The sequence below is a fragment of the Aspergillus foveolatus genome (assembly GCF_047715535.1).
Source record: "Aspergillus foveolatus strain CBS 279.81 unplaced genomic scaffold BDW70scaffold_35, whole genome shotgun sequence".
Taxonomy (NCBI): Eukaryota; Fungi; Ascomycota; class Eurotiomycetes; order Eurotiales; family Aspergillaceae; genus Aspergillus; species Aspergillus foveolatus.
The window spans coordinates 254583-270224 of record NW_027396099.1 but is presented as its reverse complement, the minus strand read 5'-3'; the positions used below and the strand labels follow the sequence as shown (position 1 = coordinate 270224).

Here is a 15642-nt window from a genome sequence, read left to right as displayed (position 1 = left end):
TAAACTTCATATGTCATAGAAAGCCGGGAAGGGAGCTGCCACAGTCATGACGGTATTTTCATTGTATTGGGGTGGGTCTTCGGCCTTATTTACGGGATTCATTGGGCGCCCAGTGCATCGGTTCAAAGTCCGGATTCTGGTAATGCGCGTGGTTGAACGGGGAGCTGCTGTATATTAGAAAAGTTTCAAATGAAAAGAGAGAGGCGCCATACTTCTTGAACGGCGCGGTAACTGGCAGCGGAAGTGAGTGATTCAGATTAGATCTCATTGCAAGCGAACTAAGCCGGATTTGAGGGCCATCATCTGTCCGACGAGGTAATGAGCTCATCATCGGAGGTGGCGGTCCAGATAGTTGAATCTGTGGTTGCGGAGAGGCGATCGGCGGCGGTGGTGGAGGCGTGTGCACAGGAGCATGATATACTTCCTGCGGTGGGGAGACTCGGTAAGAGTCTGACGGAGGCTGCGGCTGTGGTGAGGGGACCCGGTAGTGATCTGGCGGAGGCTGTGGCGGTGAGACCCGAAAAGGATCGGCCGGAGGTTGTGACATTGAAGGGGCGAGCGGAAACGACGTGTCCATCATCAGGTTTGGTATGGCCATCAAGCTGGAATTCACATCAAATGAGAGGTCACTGGTATCCCAGGGGCCATAATTTGATGATATGGCGTATTGCAAGTTGACTACTGGCTGCATGTTTACAATCGGTTCCGCTCGGTAAAGCAGGTCGTAATGGCCTCTGTGTCCATGTAAGCGGCTGTGGTCATGAATAATAAAGGCCCAAAGGTGGACTTACGGTCGGTAGAGCAGGCGAATGGCCCCAACTCCTGGCCTCGTCTGAGTGAGCACATGTGGGGTCACAGCATCACCTTCACTCCGATCGAGGTACAAAATTTCCACGACTAGTCCAGATCCCTCGATAACTCCATCGACCAATGCTTGCAGTCCTATCCCATCGATTTCGGTCTTAACCGGGTCTATCTGCGTTGAACAATACCGGTCAATGGGCATATCCATTGGTAAAAAGGCCATATAGCGATGGGCATTTAGTTTTATCCATGCACTGGTTAAGAACTGTAGTCATAAGACAAGTCAGTCATCGTAAGCCGCACACAATGAGGCCAACTTCAAGGCTGCCTGTAGGGAAGGTAAAGCCGTATCGGCTACTCAGCAGGGGTCACTGACTCTGAAATGGCAAAGAATCGTGTTCGAATTGTACTCATCATTGAATAGCGCAACGAGGAAGGAATCGTCACGCTCGCCGCGTTCAATTGCACTCAGTATGCTATCGAATACCTCGTCTGTAGCATCGGCAAACATCCCGTACGTAATCTCGTTTAGACCGACTTGCTCAAGGAGTGTGTTCAGTGACTTGAACCGTGTCCGCTCGCTTTGTAGTCGAAAAGGATCACGAAGACTGAACAGATTCTCAAAGTACCCAAAGGCGACAGCTAGACGAGGTGAGTTTTGGTCTCCACTGGAAAAGTGCAGAGATTACCTCTCCAGCCACAATTGCCATCTCCTTTCATGATACGCGATTGCGGATGTGTAACAGCCAGAGCCTAAGAGACCGTCAGCAACGCATGATCCCGCCGTTTATTCCTGAATTCCGAGCCATACACTGGTCTTTGTAGCAAAGGTGGGATCGGCATTGGCATAGTCCATCGCAATTGCGTTCGTCGACTGTTTGGAAGAGACGAGCGGACCCTATTCGCGGTGTCAACTGGGCACAATATCGACGGTCGAAGCTGGGTGCTTACTGGCAGCTCTGGTTCGTACTTGTTGGAGAGCTCCTGGAACCGCTCCATCTCTTCGGGCGACAGTGGGTTCATGTTGAAGAAAGCGGGACGATGACCGTAGAGCGCGTTTGACAATTGAGTGATCTCGTGGCTAAGAAAAGCAGCCGGAGCGTCTGATGAAGGAAAGTAGCCAGGATATTGTTCTTCTCTGAGCGGATAATGATTCAAAGGATCAAAGTGGCTTCTTGGAAGATCCGATAGGGACATCGCATAGGCTGAGTTTGAAGTGCCCTTCTACGTGGGTCGTTCGGACGTGCGTGGTTGATGGGGTGACAGCGTCGGGATTCGGGAAGAAGAGCCAGAGGTATCAGTTATCACACAAAGCACATGGTTCGTAAGGCCAGTCTTCCGGTCTTCCCTCCTGATAACGTCTGTCGTCTAGCGATGCAGGAAGCTGCTGGTACAATGCCTTAGCATCACGGGAAAAGAACGTGCGTAGTCAAGCTATCAAGCGACTGCAAATCTATGAACAGGCAAATAGTACGAAACCTGGACGTCTAGAGTGTAATGAAATCGAAACTGAGATGATGAAAGAGACAAGAGCTGGATACAGAAGGGAATTGAGGAAGCGAGAAGACAGCTGCAGCTTGCTGGGAGGCGATGAGTATCTAGCATGTGACACGCCGTCCAACGAGACTTCCCCACTTTGATACAGATGAACAGAAGAAAGAACAGAAGAAAGGCGGGCTAACCTGGAACAAAGTCAAGAACAAAAGACGGTCTGGGGATTGACTTGGTAAATAGAATAATAGTAACCGTCCTGGCAAGATATCGAGATCTCCGATACTAGCGAGCAGGGATGGGGAGCCAGCTTTGACCTTTTTCTTGATGGGGCCGTATGGAGTTGAGCCGGGAGGGGGACCCCATGGAGCGGCACTGGCAGTCGCTTTTCTGAGTCCCACGAATACCTACATGATTAATTACCTACGGAATATCTCTTAAGGCTGGTATGGTCAGGTCGCTCTGACAAATACCACGATCGCCAAGTCACCGAATCAGCTTTGGCAAAACCGCCAATCCAGCAGCAGAATTTGATACGAGCACAATCGCCCCATCCAGCTTTTCGGTTTTTTTACATTCTCCATCGTCATAAGATTTTACTATTCACTCTTGGTCACCGGGCAAATGCCGAATCCTCCGCGATGGACCACTGACAGGCCGACGCAGTCGGTGCTCAGACCGCGGTCTCTGGCATCTCCAGCTTTCCGCTGAGAAAAACCCGCGCCATCCTGGCTCTTAATGGTCGAAATCGAAATCATAGTTCTCCTTCGTTATGATCACCATCTCCAAGACCCGAGAGTTGAGTCGGTTGACAGGCATGCACTCGAAAGCGACCACATGTCCGCCCACAAGACGGCGCTTGACTGGGCCGAATGTCCTGCAGCTAGTCGGAGGCTGCGAGTAAGATGGCTAGCTTTCAGATCCAGTTCCCCCTCGTTGAAGCATCCCTGCGCTGTTTGTGAACACCTTGTCCGGCAGCGGAATACGTCCAGGCGAGCTCCTCTCGAGTCCAATTCGTCCTTCGCGCGCTGGCGCGGTTACCTCACTTTAGCACTGCAGGTTAATATAAGTCGCGAGCTGCGACTGGTATGGACTCGACGGATGGCCAGTCTACACCTGCAGTGCTCCGACCCGGCTTGCATGCTGCAGCAAAATATTACAAGGGTGTGAGGATTCGAACAGCCAAACTGCAGAGGCACGATCCCAGGAAGCCTTTTCTACCCAGGTTGCCTTTTCTCGCTAATGCCGACCGACCAAGGGCGCAAATAATCCTCGTGCAAGTAAGAAACAGGCGAGTATCAGCTGCACATTTGAATAAGAAAGCGATAGGATCTCAAAACAGAGTTTCTATTATACGATGCTTTGGCCTCGTCTGACGTCCTCGGTACCCGTCACCAGCATTCAAGTCAACTCTGGACGGTCAGGTAGTAGTCGAGCTACCAAAGGATCCTTTTTCACATCCCGTGAAGTCTCGTTGACCTTTCGCCAGCCGGCGGCTGCTTCAACGTTTTCAATAGTCATTCATATATTGGTCGAAGAAGTAATGTGAAACCGCAGTCAACTAGACCACCTCCACCCCGATCAGCAGTAAGGACGGACAGGTTCTGATCTACAGCTACTCCGTACCTCAGACCGATGCCAGATATGGAACGGGGTCAGACAACCGTGGCTGGTCGCTGGACCGTTCGGCCGGGTACTACCTCCAGCATCGAGCCACCTTTCCATCCTCGTGGACTGTCACGGCCGCCTGTTTGGAGGATGCGCCCAATCCTTCGCTTGCATGTTATCTGGAGAAATTTTCCCGTAGTTGCAAAAAAATCGGCCCTATCTCCCTGTTGTGCTGCAGCCACGAGTGACAGGAGTCAATTCGATCCAGCTAAACCACCTATCTTGCATATGCTACCTCGGAAACCCCGTCCGAACCATTCAATTCTATCGCTTGAGTCTATGTCAAGATATGCTCTCGTACCTGGATTTTCCCTTTTGCCTTCGCTTTCTGGCGACAAACAAACATGCGAGGTAACTTACATTTTCGATTCGCCCTGGCAACGTCGTTCTGTACTCTGGACTACGTGCGAGCGTCTATAGGCATCAGAGTACGATCGTACTTTTCAACATGCTTTGGATTTCTGTGCTTACGGCGGCGCCTAGATCCCTCCCCGGCAATTTTTGCTTGTTCCGAGCTCTGAATTTTGGCGCAGCTCGACTGATGTCGATCAGATATCGTGATTGACCTTGTTTGTTCCTCCGTCGTCCAGAGATCTCTCACTCTGGAAAAAGGAAAGAAAGAAAGAGCAACGTCGGGTGCCCGTTCCATGCCTGTACCCGAGTTCGACATGATTATATCCAAAGAAGGCAAGTCACTCGCGAACTCCAACCACCTATCTAGGCGCGGGTTGGGGCCCTGACTAGGAGGGAGGTGGACGGTGGGCGGGACGGATGCACGGTAGCATTAGTTTGAATGAGCCAGCCGATCTCATGCACAGGCACCACCTCCTCCCGCAGTCGCAACTCACAATCATTAATGTCGCAGTAATGGGACTTCCCCTGTCTGTCGTTGTAGTCGAGCTTAAGTACTTTGTACCAAGTACGGGAGATCAAGCTCATCGAGACTGTAACCCTAGCTCGCACACTCGACAGGTAGGGTAGCTTCAGGGCTTCAGATCAGAGCCGATTCGAGGGCGTTCATACAAATAGCGTAGTAAGGTATTAATGGGACACAGCCATTCGACCAGAGCTCGCCAATTGTCCACGACACTCCACAGCCCACGGAGTTATAATCGCAATGTCGCCATGCTATCCATGCAGCATCTAGCCCGCTTCCTCCGCGGTAGTTCTCCGTAGGCACAGTCGTCGAAAATGTTGAGTACTGAGCGTCGACTTCGATAGTAATCGGTCTAGTCATCGGAATATTCCGTCCAAGTTCTCCTGGCGCCAGCAGCCGACTCACTACTGTACTGGCGATTCACCTGCTCGTTTTCTGGCGGTACATAAGTACGTGCGTAGACCGCGGTGAGGAGGTACAGCAGATGAGTTAGGTACCTTTAGGTAACATCACATATGCAAGTTGCAACGGACCACGCCGGCCGAAGAACGAATATTAAGAATCAATATAACTTCTCCGTAGTGATGAGATGGATCCTTGGTATGACGACCTCCAGTCGTTCTTCTTTTCACTCCGTCAATATTCAAATCGGAGTCCCCAGTAGGCGCAGGAGCAGTGTCGCCGTACTGGTAGTAGTTCCACCAGTCTCGGAGGACTACAAGTGCAGTTTCAGGTGGTCGCTCGTTAGCGGAAGATGCACTGCATCCCGTCCCCACGAATGAGCGTGTCTGTTTTCTTTCCCAGCTTGCAGTTGGACTCAAGACTCGAAGTCGAGAGTCGATTCGAGTCGAGACAAACAGACGGGCGGAACGCGATTTCTCTTCCCCTTTCGTTCTTACAGGTCACCGAGCTGTGGATTCTAGACGTGCAGCGTTGTGATGCAGCGCCAACAGATGTCTGGACCATTTTTTTATTAATTGATTGATGCTCTTCCCGGTGTGTGGGAAGTCGGGACTGCCGATGTTGTAGTCTAGTCTACGGAGTTCAGTACGTATCTGCAGAGCTATATGCACGCGACAGACACGAATCCCATGATCTGGACACGATGCCTTGAACGACTCAGAAAATAATGATATCTTCTTGCTTCAAGTTTCTGCAGCAAGGATTATGGAACTGAAGCCCCATGATTCGACCAGCTACAAAGTACTAGTAGTACTACCTGCACCCCGAAGTCCGTACAACACGCAATTCCTTCAATGTTTCTTCTCCCCCACCCCCCTCCCCTCCCCCGCCTAGAACAGGTCCGTCTTCATCCCATGTCCTCCTCCTGCTTTGCTGCCCTTCCCCCCTCTCCAGAATCGGTGGCCGCTAGAACGTAGTAGACCCGCGGTGTCGTCGTCAAGGCCCGATTGGTAGAGCAAGGGTCCTCGCATGCCCATCCCGGTCGGCTGCGAGACGTCATCATTTTTGAATCCGTCGCCGTCCTTCAGAGTCGCTTGCCAGAGCGTCCGGAGGGATTCGTTCCACTCCTCCACGGACCGGAGTCGTTCCACATCGCTGGCGCTTTCGACTACGACCGTCCCACTTTCCTGGTCAATTTTGGCGTTGAGTTTCTTGTCTAGGATCAGGAAGCTCAGGATATCTTGTGCTTCAGTCACCGAGATCTTGATGTGCTTTGAAATAAAGCTGAGCGTGAACCGCGTGTAGGGTGCGATCAATTTAAGGATGGCCTTGGTCCGCATATTCCGGCTAACCTCGTCGATGTTCTCTGCGATGAAGGGGTCGGCCAGCACGTCTGGGTTCTTGCTTAGGACCTCTTCGTATGCATGAATGTCATCTCTCTGGAAGGCGTCGACCAAATCCGTCATTGCAGAAATGCGAGGGTCGGTCTTGTACGGTTTTGTCTCCTGCGAGTGAAAGGGATTGATGTCCGATTTCATTAGCATGGTGGTCAGCACGAGATACTTGAGTACCTGAATGCGCTGCATCGAGCCCGCTTCGTCGTAGTTCCGGAACGACTCAAAAAAATCGCTTTGGGCCTCCTCCCAGTTCTCCTCGCTCATGTGCATCTTGCCTCCGCATTCTCGGATGATCCCCATGATCTTGGGATGGGGAACCGCCGACCTCACGCGGAGGGCACGCTGGTAAAGGGCCTTTAGTCGCTTGTTGTTCTTTGTCTCGGCGTACATCTGAATCTCTAGCGCGTATAGTTCCAGTAGATATGTGCCCTTGCTGGGATCATCCGATCCATCCTCCCTCTGACAAGCCCGGTGCAACTCCCGCACTTTTTTGCTCAACTGACCATACTCTCTTCGTTCCAACCACAGACGGGCCAGTTTTATATTCGTCTTGAGCCACAGTCGCTCATTATTCGTGTTCTGGAAGGAGTTGAGCGTTAGAGAATAGAACTCTTCCATGCACTGGTACGCCTTCTCGTCATCCGATCCCTTCTCGATATAGTCAAGCATGTTGTTGATCGATTTTTCGGAATAGTTTCGCGTGACGGCGGATTTGACGTATGTTAGGAGTTCCCTGTAGTGTTCGACGGCCTAGCCAGTCAGCCATAGTCAAGCATTCTCATCTCCGGTCTCAGCCTACGTCGCTGTATCTCCCGAGTTTAAACTCCAGCTTGATCGCCTGTTTCAGCCCTTTGAAGCCCCTAATCCGCTATCAGCATCCACCGCCGAAAATCCGAAAATATCGGTTGTTTACCAATCCCCCTTGTCCTGTTCCAGAGCAGGTACTCCTAGGAATTCGTCAATCGCTTCCTCTGGATTATCGACCTTGATCTGTTTTGCATTGTAGTATTTGTTTTCGATTCCGATATCTCCTGTCTCGTCGTCGTCTGCGTCTTCATATTCAAAGTCATACCTAACGTCCGCAAATGTGAGCCGGGCTCTTTGGCCGGAGCTCTAGAGGTGTTGGTACTTACTCTTCATCAGCAGAGTCGTGCATGAAATCATCGTCGTCTGACATTGTGGGCGGTGGTCTTGAGTCGTAAGAGATAATGTTATAAGCAGCTGTTGAAAAATGTCCAGGGCCCAGCCTGTTGGTCTGAATAGAAATGTAGCCTGGCTGTATTGATAAGGGCTCAGTTGCTGTTCGGAAACACTGAACTGGAGCTCTTGGGCCTATCAGCAACACATGGCCTAAGGCATTCAGTTTTCCCCGCCTCCGTCGAGCCTCGTGTGGGTCCAGCAGGTCCCCGTCTATTGTTGACAAGCCAACTTCAAAACATCATAGATCTTAGGATAAGTTTGAGATTGGAAGCTTGATGAATTGGATTTGTCTTTGGTATCAGCTCCGCTTTACATTGGTGTCCGAGGTTTTGGTAAGAAACTCTATGTATAGGCTTAGTCTACCGCCTGAAGTAGACTTTATATATATCAGGTCTAGCTGGGTCCAAACTCCAGAACCATAGCATTCAGCTGATGACCCCAGATTATGCGGAAGCAAATACTAAGAGGTGACTCCACTTCAAAGGCAACACCAAGTTCCATGCCGAAAAATAACTTGCTACAAGTGGCCAAAAAAGGGGGAGAGGGGGTATTGTGGCACAGGTCAATCTGGTATGGGAAGCGCCAGCGAGATCAAGAAAATCGTTTTCTGCGTCAAGCGAAAGGACGAGAGGGCCAGGACAAGAATTCTAAGCAGTAACAAAAATCCGATATTGAGCCTGTCTCTGAAGAATAGAAATTGTCCGGCTCAGGCACCAGATAGAGGGTTGGAATCCAGCCGCTTGGCAGATGACGATCATCCTATTCGCCGGATCTTTGGCAACTTAGCCTGATGACATCGACCTCCAAGGCCCACGACTGGGGCGCAGTCTTCATTTTCTTCATAATCTCCTCTTCAAACTCGCAGAGGCACATCTTGCGCTATCTCAGCATACTCTACCGCGTCTTATTTTTCCTCTATACCCGTATCGCAGCTCTGTGAACAAGAGTCTCCACCCCCCCAGACCCCTTGGGACATTTCCCCGGCTCGTCTCCGAAAACTTACATAGTCACCATGGATTTCTGTGGGCGTCAAAAAGTCGTTCGGCGCAAGATGGTGCTCCTGTCAGTGTAACATACGACGAAAACTCTTTCCATCTTATCTGACTGGGAAACAGAGGAGATGGCGCTTGCGGTAAAACCTCGGCCCTGAACGTGTTCACAAGAGGGTAGGCCGCCTCATATTCAAGCCAATCGTGCGATCGCTGATAAACGTCATTTAGATTCTTCCCAACAGTCTAGTGAGGCTCCTTCATCCAACTTCAATTCTAGTATTGACCTGCGATGCGACATAGTGAACCGACTGTCTTTGGTTTGTAGCTCTGCCGCATAAAGTTGACCTGGTATTGACTTGACCCCTTTTAGAGAACTACGTCCATGGTATTTCCGCCCTCGCTCTTCGCTCCCGGGCTATACTTACATTCGCAAAGATATCTTCGTTGATAACGTGCATATGGAACTGTCGTTATGGGACACGGCTGGCCAAGAAGAATTTGATCGATTACGTGCACTCTCATATGAGGATACGCATGTTATAATGCTGTGCTTTAGTGTAAGGTCGTTGCTCAGCCTCCGGCCCAGTGGCTAATACACGGAAAACAGGTTGACAGCCCCGACTCGTTCGAAAACGTGGCCAGTAAATGGATTGAAGAGATCTCGGAGAATGTGCCTGGAGTGAAACTGGTCCTAACAGCGCTTAAGTGTGACTTGCGGAAGGACGAATATATGAATGACAACCCGAATGTTATCACATACGAGCAAGGACTGGCAAAGGCGAAGGAAATTGGGGCTGTAAAGTACCTCGGTAAGGCGTCGATATTGTTCCGGAGTGAGCGACCGGGGTCGGTCTAATGCTTTCGCAGAGTGCTCTGCGGTCCAAAACCGCGGCATTAGGGAAGCCTTCTACGAAGCCGCCAAAGTTGCCCTTGAGGTGAAGGCTCAAACCGACTCGTCGCAAAGCCGCTGCGTCATCCAGTGATCTGATCCCTCGCTGAATTCGCCTACTTTTATTTGTCTATATACCCGCCGAACTCAGTGTTCGAACTGCCGATATCCATCACATCTCGCCACAAGTCCTAAGACTCTGCTTCACGACTCAAGCAATCAGCAATTTAGCCCCATGATGTCTGCTTTGCCGCCTACTCTTCGATATATATACTTTCTACTTTAGATACACTACTACACTAATTTTCTAATATGTCTGAGAAGGGAAAGGAAATCCAGATTTATTCCATATTCAGCCACCAGTTGTGTACGCTCTCTACGCTCCGTGTCCCATTTAGTGTGCATGTTCGCCTCTATTCTATTGCTGCTGGACATGACGACTGCCCCTGCTTACCTCGTGGACAAACTTCTATGCTGTATTTTTATTCGAGTATGTTTTGTCATGATGTACGGTTGGATCAGACATACTGCAACTTATTGATTCAATAGCATGCTCCTCTGGCGAGGTCATTAGCGCTGCCCCGTAGGACTTTGACATTACACTAGCATATCTATACAGTAACAGCACCAGAGCCAACTACCTCATGAGTATCTGTTAACTCACTATATCCCGCTCGCTCACCTTATAAACCTCCTCGATCTTTTCCCCGCGCGCAATTTCCCCGCAAGCATAATCATTATTTACCCTTCGCACAAACGCATCAACAAACCGCCCCGCAACCTCATCGGTGGAGACGCCCTTAACCCCTTGCCCTTCCAGGCTCGTAGCCTCCCTCCCCTCAAGTCCACACGCCACAATCTGCCGGAAAAACCACATCGGCTCCTCCGTCACATTGAACCCAATCCCGTAGCTGCTGATATTCCGCCTTAAGTGAACGCCGACAGCCGTGATCTTCCTGGGCAGTTCATCGCCATTACTACCACTAGAAGAGGGGCGCGGCACCCAAACCCCCGGATCCTCCGTGATCAGTCCATCAAGCCCGTACGACCGCAGCACGTCCACAACACTATTCTCCAGTAACCGAATATGACAGCGTGGACTTAATCCCATCCGTCGCAGATCCAGAATCGTATATGCGACCATCTGCCCGGGACCATGGTACGTTGTTTGTCCGCCGCGCAGTGTCGGGTGGTACTCTGCTGTCGGCGCATTTATATTCTGTGATTTTGACCCCGACTCCGGCGGGGTAAGCAACGACCGGATTGGTTCGAGAGCAGGAGGGAGAGAGATGGTCTTTGAGGAGGAGGGCGAGGTGTTTGAAGGCGGCAGGTCCCGACGCCCAGTCGTGTATACGGGGTTTGGAGTGAAAGTGATTATTGTTGGATCGGGGGGTGGCGGTGTTGTTGTTGTGGCATCGGCAGCCAGCTTTTTGTGGGCGAGGAGGCGGGTTGTGAGGGTTTGTTGGAGGGCTGCGACACGCGTGAAGGAGGTTATATCGGGGAAGTGAAGGTGGGCGAGTCTCATTGTTCTTTTTGTCCTTGGGGAGGAGCGCGGACTTGGTGGCAGAAGGGGGGACTGAATGAGTTTCGAGTTGACTGAATCATTAGCTTGTACTGAGGATAGTTGAAAGTTGAGAGCTGTAACTAGAGCAATTGGAGAATTCTTTGGAGCTATGATACTCCCCACGCCCGACGTCACTACTGAAATCATGTGATTGGAGGCTTTAAAGAGCTGGCTCCGAGAAGGTACAGAAACAATCGGGTATTTTGCTAGCTCCATGGAGTTACCTGTTATTTCCTTTCTAAGTGAATATGCGTAACATAAAAGCATTTCGGATTTTGTATTGATCTTGGGAAACTGTCAGTGGGAGTTTGAAGCTGAGGGAAGAAGACATCGACTGGAAACGAATCAATGGCAATGTTTAAATGTACCCAATCGTGCGATGTTTGATCTTGAATGTTCTTTCATTTTCAATACACATAAAATCCAAAGGTCATCGGACATATAAGGAACAATCCAAATAGAGCACGAAGCTCCTACAGTACGACACCGTTAGGAGCGGCTTCGTCGGGCCCTTCTTCGCCCTCTTGGACAACAAGCCAATCTCGCACGCCTCCTTTCCAATCAGCCAGGCGGCCCTCGCGCACCCGGATGGTGATGACCCGGACGTCTTCGTCAATTGAAAGACTGGGCCGGCGCTGACCAGGTTGCTGTGCCTGGCCAAAAGTACTCATTTCTTCCTCGAATGTGTTATTCTCCAAGTGTCTCTCCTTACACCATGTTTCCTCCTCAGAATTGGGCTCCAAAAAACGAGCTTCTCCCGTAATAGTGGTGGAAATGCTGGACAGCGCACTCGTGTTGAGGTTCAGTAGCAGACTAGCCAGAGAGGACCGGGTTGCTGCGGGTGGAGGCGATCCATCGCGAGTATTCCCGGGGTTTGAAGCACGGGTAGGCGGACGATGTGACACCCAGTCGTGTACTAGTAGCGAGACTCGGGGATTCGTCTGTAGATGAGTGGTCTTCCGAGACGAGGAATTGGTGGTCATGATAATCGTGGGATACGGATCGAAGGGTGTTGAGGGCAGATACGTGTAGGACATGAGGGAGATGTGTGGAGTGAGGCCATCACATGTTGCTAAGTGAAGCTACAGTCATTTTTTGCGTTAGTGACAAACAGAAAGGATGAAGAGTCTAGTTCTACTTACGAAGCGGGAGTTCTTGAGACATGATGAAACCTCCGGTGGGAGGGTGGTTGCAACATGGCGATGGGTAGTTGTAGCGGAGGCTTCATACGAAAGTGGAGGGTTTAGCGAATCGCTCATTGTTTCTGGTCTGGCGTTGTTTAAAGACGGAGGCAAATGCACAAATGGCATTCTTTCGTGGTAGCTCTTTGTCGGAGATTGTGAGGTGGAGGGCGATTACTTCATCATGGCCCGATATGGTGGCGACCGGTGGTCGCGCTTTTCCTGACTTGGTCTACGGAGCACAGCAACTGGCTTCGGGCCGGCCCTCATCTAAAGCTATACAATTACTACGAGTAAAGGACATAGTTAAGATTTGAATTATGTGCATCGGTCAGCGGAAGCTAGCATGCTTTAGCTTACGTCGTACTGCATAGAATTGTTGTTTTCCCCAATTTTCACTGAGTTGAGGGTAAACGCCGTAGCAACTGGTCATTTTTGAAATAACTGTCGATTGCGAGAAGCCAGGTGCACGTGACGTATACGCGCTGGCTGAATACTACTCAGACAGGGTAGTCTCTCTCCAGAATAGCTTTGGCCTCCTGTACATGTAATCAGCCTCCGACTCAAGCCATGTCGTCATAGATATGGGGAAGCTGAACCAGATCACTCATCTCTCCCCAATAAAGGGGGGATCTCAAATCTCAATACGAACCGACTTACTGTCATTATTTCATGATCAACAGCCGGCAGTACAGACACCGAGGTCCTCTCACAGCAAGCACAATTGAACGTCAGCATCAACTAAAAGCTCTAGGCTGAAGCTGAGGCCCCAAGGCACTAAGACACCTTCCCCGCACGTCGGCTCCAAGCAAAGCTACGAGTGCAGTGCTTCCCCAGCTTCCTCCTTATTTCTCCCCTCTTTCCATCTCATCCGCTGCCATTGGTGTGTTAATTATTCTTGCATCTTCTTCCCACCATCTGCAATCTGGGGAATACTTTCTCGACGACTTAACTTGACTTTGCTGATCCTGGTCTCTGAGCAAGCTGCTTCCTCACTGGTTCCCGACTGTTACTCCTGCTGTGTTGCGCCTGCCTTTCAGCCGTCTCGCTTTGTGCACCCCGTGTCATCTTCAGCTAATCCCTGCTCCTTGTCTTCTATAATACGCTCTCTTCAGAGTCCCTCTTGTGATCCTTCTCCGCCTACGGACAGGTGGTGATCCCTCCTGCTTCCTGTTTGTATCTTAGTAAACAAGTACCACCCTTTCCTCCCTGACGCTTTTTTACTCCCGTTGTCGTCTGCTTAATCTTCCTCAGTGTTTGATTGTCTGAATACCATTTACATCCATCTCAGCCATGCTTGCCCCGCGAGCCTTTCGGCCTGCATCCCTGCTGGCCCGACCCTTCCACACATCTGCCCCTGTCTTTCGAGCACCCTCCATTCGGGACATCACACCTGACTCGGCTGAAGAGTTCAATGCTCGCCAGAAGGAGTTTCGGGAGAACCTGGAAGTAGCTCGCAAGAAGAGAGAACAGCAAGAGAGTCAGTCAGTCGGTGCTTCTGCTTCCACCTCTGCATCTGCCCCAGCCCCTGTTACCCGTGATCGCCTCCGTGAGTACACTGACGCTCCCGCTGCTTCTTCCAAGAGCAACGCGAGCGATGAAAAGAGCCCCATATTTGACGCCGCCGATGTTCTTGATAATCAAGCATTGGGCTCACTTTCTACCCACCGTTCTTTAGGAGACGAACACTTGCTGGAAGTCAACCGATCTCCGAAACGCGGACCACTCTCGTCTTTGATCTACGGTACGAAAGAAGGCCAGCAGCTTGATAGAGATATCGAACGTTCTTTCTCGCAAGTTCTCGCCCGCGGCAAATACGTGCACTCCATTGTTTTCCACGACGTGAAACCCGATCGAGTAGACGAATATGTCGACCTAGTTGGCGAATGGTACCCTAGGATGGCGGCTGCGGAAGAAAACCGCGTGAATTTGGTAGGAAGCTGGCGAACGCAAGTGGGAGACAATGACACCTTTGGTAATTATACCCAAGCCACCAATCTGTTCCGTTTGCCTGACTGAAGCTTCGACGTTAACCCTAAATTCAAGTTCATATCTGGGAATATCAGCGGTATGAAGGCTACCATGCTTCTCTTCACAATATCTCGCGCCACCCAGAGTTCCCTGCCTTCGACAAGAAACTCAAGAGCTTGATTAAGAGCAAGAAGACGTCGTTGATGCAGGAATTTTCGTTCTGGCCTACAACCCCGCCGCGCCGCCTGGGAGGCCTCTTTGAACTTCGATCTTACACTCTTCATCCTGGAAATCTTCTCGAGTGGGAAACTCATTGGCGCCGCGGCCTCAAGGCTCGTCGCGAGGTCATGGAAGGCGTGGGCGCTTGGTTCGTGCAGATTGGAGAGCTGAACACAGTCCACCATCTGTGGCAGTTTGCAAACCTAGAAGAGCGCAAGATCCGCCGGGAGCAGTCTTGGGGAATAGAAGGCTGGGCTGAGACGGTGCATAAAACTGTTCCGCTTATCCAAACCATGCAGAGCCGCATCTTAATCCCCATGCCCTGGAGCCCTGTCGGCTAGGCTTCAGGCTTAGTCTGGCGATGGTCCATTCATCTCTCAAAACTACGAGCTCTGAATAATGGACAAATTCGACCATGTTAGTTTGACGCGGAGGGATAGAATGGGGTGAGATGGGTTCGACGGCAGACAGTCGAAATGTAACAGGAGTCTGCCAGTCTGCATGCCCGCGAGGATGAAGCGAATATATCGTTGTTCTCGGATCCGGTCTTTCTGGGACGAGTCATTTCACTTCGCGGTTCTTTTGTTGTATGCTAAAGAAGAGTATCATTAGCGCTTTCGCGGACAACCCACTGCATGTATTTAGTGCGTCAATCTCAGGATTTTATGTATCCAACACTCTTTGTTGCCTCGTTTCTCGGTTCCCCAGTCGTAATTTCCCTGCTTTATCAGATGACATCGCATGGGAGCCACTCGGTCTTGATAGGCAGACTCGAAACCTAGCGCTTTGACGTGGTATGCCTGCTTCCCTCGGATAAATTCGCAGGCCATCCATACTCACAAGACAACCCCCTCTTGGCAGTCAATCCATCGCGCAATGATCGTCATGAGAATATGGAAGGCGGGCGGAGTAAATAATGCCTTGGACCTTGGTTCGCTCTTTTCGTTGGAGTTAAAGCACGTGGTCTTCCGATACCCACCAATACAG

At 50.7% G+C, this 15642-nt stretch overlaps 7 protein-coding genes across 7 annotated transcripts; 3 read left to right on the top strand and 4 right to left on the bottom strand.

The window, feature by feature from the left end:
- Positions 1–85: 85 nt before the first annotated feature.
- Positions 86–2001, bottom strand: BDW70DRAFT_151386 (OTU family ubiquitin thioesterase; the record flags this gene model as incomplete). The annotated part of the gene is made up of 7 exons (XM_073739286.1): positions 86–164; positions 213–734; positions 792–1069; positions 1181–1446; positions 1494–1557; positions 1616–1678; positions 1756–2001. The coding sequence occupies 7 exons, from the start codon at positions 1999–2001 to the stop codon at positions 86–88; spliced, it is 1518 nt and encodes a 505-aa protein (XP_073594656.1).
- Positions 2002–3698: 1697 nt separating this feature from the next.
- BDW70DRAFT_76828 (uncharacterized protein) lies at positions 3699–4629 on the top strand. Its single transcript, XM_073744809.1, has 2 exons — positions 3699–4314; positions 4447–4629. The coding sequence occupies exons 1-2, from the start codon at positions 3931–3933 to the stop codon at positions 4522–4524; spliced, it is 462 nt and encodes a 153-aa protein (XP_073594655.1). The 5' UTR covers positions 3699–3930; the 3' UTR covers positions 4525–4629.
- Positions 4630–6111: 1482 nt separating this feature from the next.
- On the bottom strand, positions 6112–7896 carry BDW70DRAFT_139252 (putative COP9 signalosome subunit 2 (CsnB)). The gene is made up of 4 exons (XM_073737363.1): positions 7773–7896; positions 7553–7711; positions 7439–7499; positions 6112–7389 (listed from the first exon to the last, which is right to left on the bottom strand). Exons 1-4 carry the CDS (start codon positions 7814–7816, stop codon positions 6133–6135), a joined length of 1521 nt encoding a protein of 506 aa, XP_073594654.1. The 5' UTR covers positions 7817–7896; the 3' UTR covers positions 6112–6132.
- A 754-nt stretch (positions 7897–8650) lies between these two features.
- Positions 8651–9923, top strand: rho3 (Rho family GTPase RHO3). The gene is made up of 8 exons (XM_073744807.1): positions 8651–8901; positions 8955–9005; positions 9060–9077; positions 9132–9148; positions 9202–9216; positions 9267–9388; positions 9439–9640; positions 9699–9923. Exons 1-8 carry the CDS (start codon positions 8852–8854, stop codon positions 9812–9814), a joined length of 591 nt encoding a protein of 196 aa, XP_073594653.1. The 5' UTR covers positions 8651–8851; the 3' UTR covers positions 9815–9923.
- A 399-nt stretch (positions 9924–10322) lies between these two features.
- BDW70DRAFT_76774 (lipoyl(octanoyl) transferase LIP2) lies at positions 10323–11339 on the bottom strand. The gene has a single exon (XM_073744808.1). The coding sequence runs from the start codon at positions 11243–11245 to the stop codon at positions 10376–10378; it is 870 nt and encodes a 289-aa protein (XP_073594652.1). The 5' UTR covers positions 11246–11339; the 3' UTR covers positions 10323–10375.
- Positions 11340–11359: 20 nt separating this feature from the next.
- BDW70DRAFT_139246 (pyridoxamine 5'-phosphate oxidase family protein) lies at positions 11360–12617 on the bottom strand. The gene is made up of 2 exons (XM_073737362.1): positions 12427–12617; positions 11360–12366 (listed from the first exon to the last, which is right to left on the bottom strand). The coding sequence occupies exons 1-2, from the start codon at positions 12592–12594 to the stop codon at positions 11758–11760; spliced, it is 777 nt and encodes a 258-aa protein (XP_073594651.1). The 5' UTR covers positions 12595–12617; the 3' UTR covers positions 11360–11757.
- Positions 12618–13329: 712 nt separating this feature from the next.
- On the top strand, positions 13330–15330 carry BDW70DRAFT_139245 (NIPSNAP family protein). The gene is made up of 2 exons (XM_073737361.1): positions 13330–14440; positions 14512–15330. The coding sequence occupies exons 1-2, from the start codon at positions 13759–13761 to the stop codon at positions 14994–14996; spliced, it is 1167 nt and encodes a 388-aa protein (XP_073594650.1). The 5' UTR covers positions 13330–13758; the 3' UTR covers positions 14997–15330.
- Positions 15331–15642: the final 312 nt, after the last annotated feature.

Excerpts from the sequence above, each read along its gene's own strand:
- BDW70DRAFT_139246 (XM_073737362.1), bottom strand. The coding sequence starts at position 12,594 with ATGCCATTTGTGCATTTGCCTCCGTCTTTAAACAACGCCAGACCAGAA. Across the intron at positions 12,367-12,426 it reads GTCTCAAGAACTCCCGCTTC|CTTCACTTAGCAACATGTGA; the intron begins GTAAGTAGAACT and ends AAATGACTGTAG.
- BDW70DRAFT_139252 (XM_073737363.1), bottom strand. The coding sequence starts at position 7,816 with ATGTCAGACGACGATGATTTCATGCACGACTCTGCTGATGAAGA. Across the intron at positions 7,712-7,772 it reads CACGACTCTGCTGATGAAGA|GTATGACTTTGAATATGAAG; the intron begins GTAAGTACCAAC and ends TGCGGACGTTAG. Across the intron at positions 7,390-7,438 it reads AACTCGGGAGATACAGCGAC|GCCGTCGAACACTACAGGGA; the intron begins GTAGGCTGAGAC and ends CTGACTGGCTAG.
- BDW70DRAFT_76774 (XM_073744808.1), bottom strand. The coding sequence starts at position 11,245 with ATGAGACTCGCCCACCTTCACTTCCCCGATATAACCTCCTTCACGCGT.
- BDW70DRAFT_76828 (XM_073744809.1), top strand. The coding sequence starts at position 3,931 with ATGCCAGATATGGAACGGGGTCAGACAACCGTGGCTGGTCGCTGGACC. Across the intron at positions 4,315-4,446 it reads GCGACAAACAAACATGCGAG|ATCCCTCCCCGGCAATTTTT; the intron begins GTAACTTACATT and ends GGCGGCGCCTAG.
- rho3 (XM_073744807.1), top strand. The coding sequence starts at position 8,852 with ATGGATTTCTGTGGGCGTCAAAAAGTCGTTCGGCGCAAGATGGTGCTC. Across the intron at positions 8,902-8,954 it reads CGGCGCAAGATGGTGCTCCT|AGGAGATGGCGCTTGCGGTA; the intron begins GTCAGTGTAACA and ends ACTGGGAAACAG. Across the intron at positions 9,641-9,698 it reads TGGGGCTGTAAAGTACCTCG|AGTGCTCTGCGGTCCAAAAC; the intron begins GTAAGGCGTCGA and ends ATGCTTTCGCAG.
- BDW70DRAFT_139245 (XM_073737361.1), top strand. The coding sequence starts at position 13,759 with ATGCTTGCCCCGCGAGCCTTTCGGCCTGCATCCCTGCTGGCCCGACCC. Across the intron at positions 14,441-14,511 it reads GGGAGACAATGACACCTTTG|TTCATATCTGGGAATATCAG; the intron begins GTAATTATACCC and ends CCTAAATTCAAG.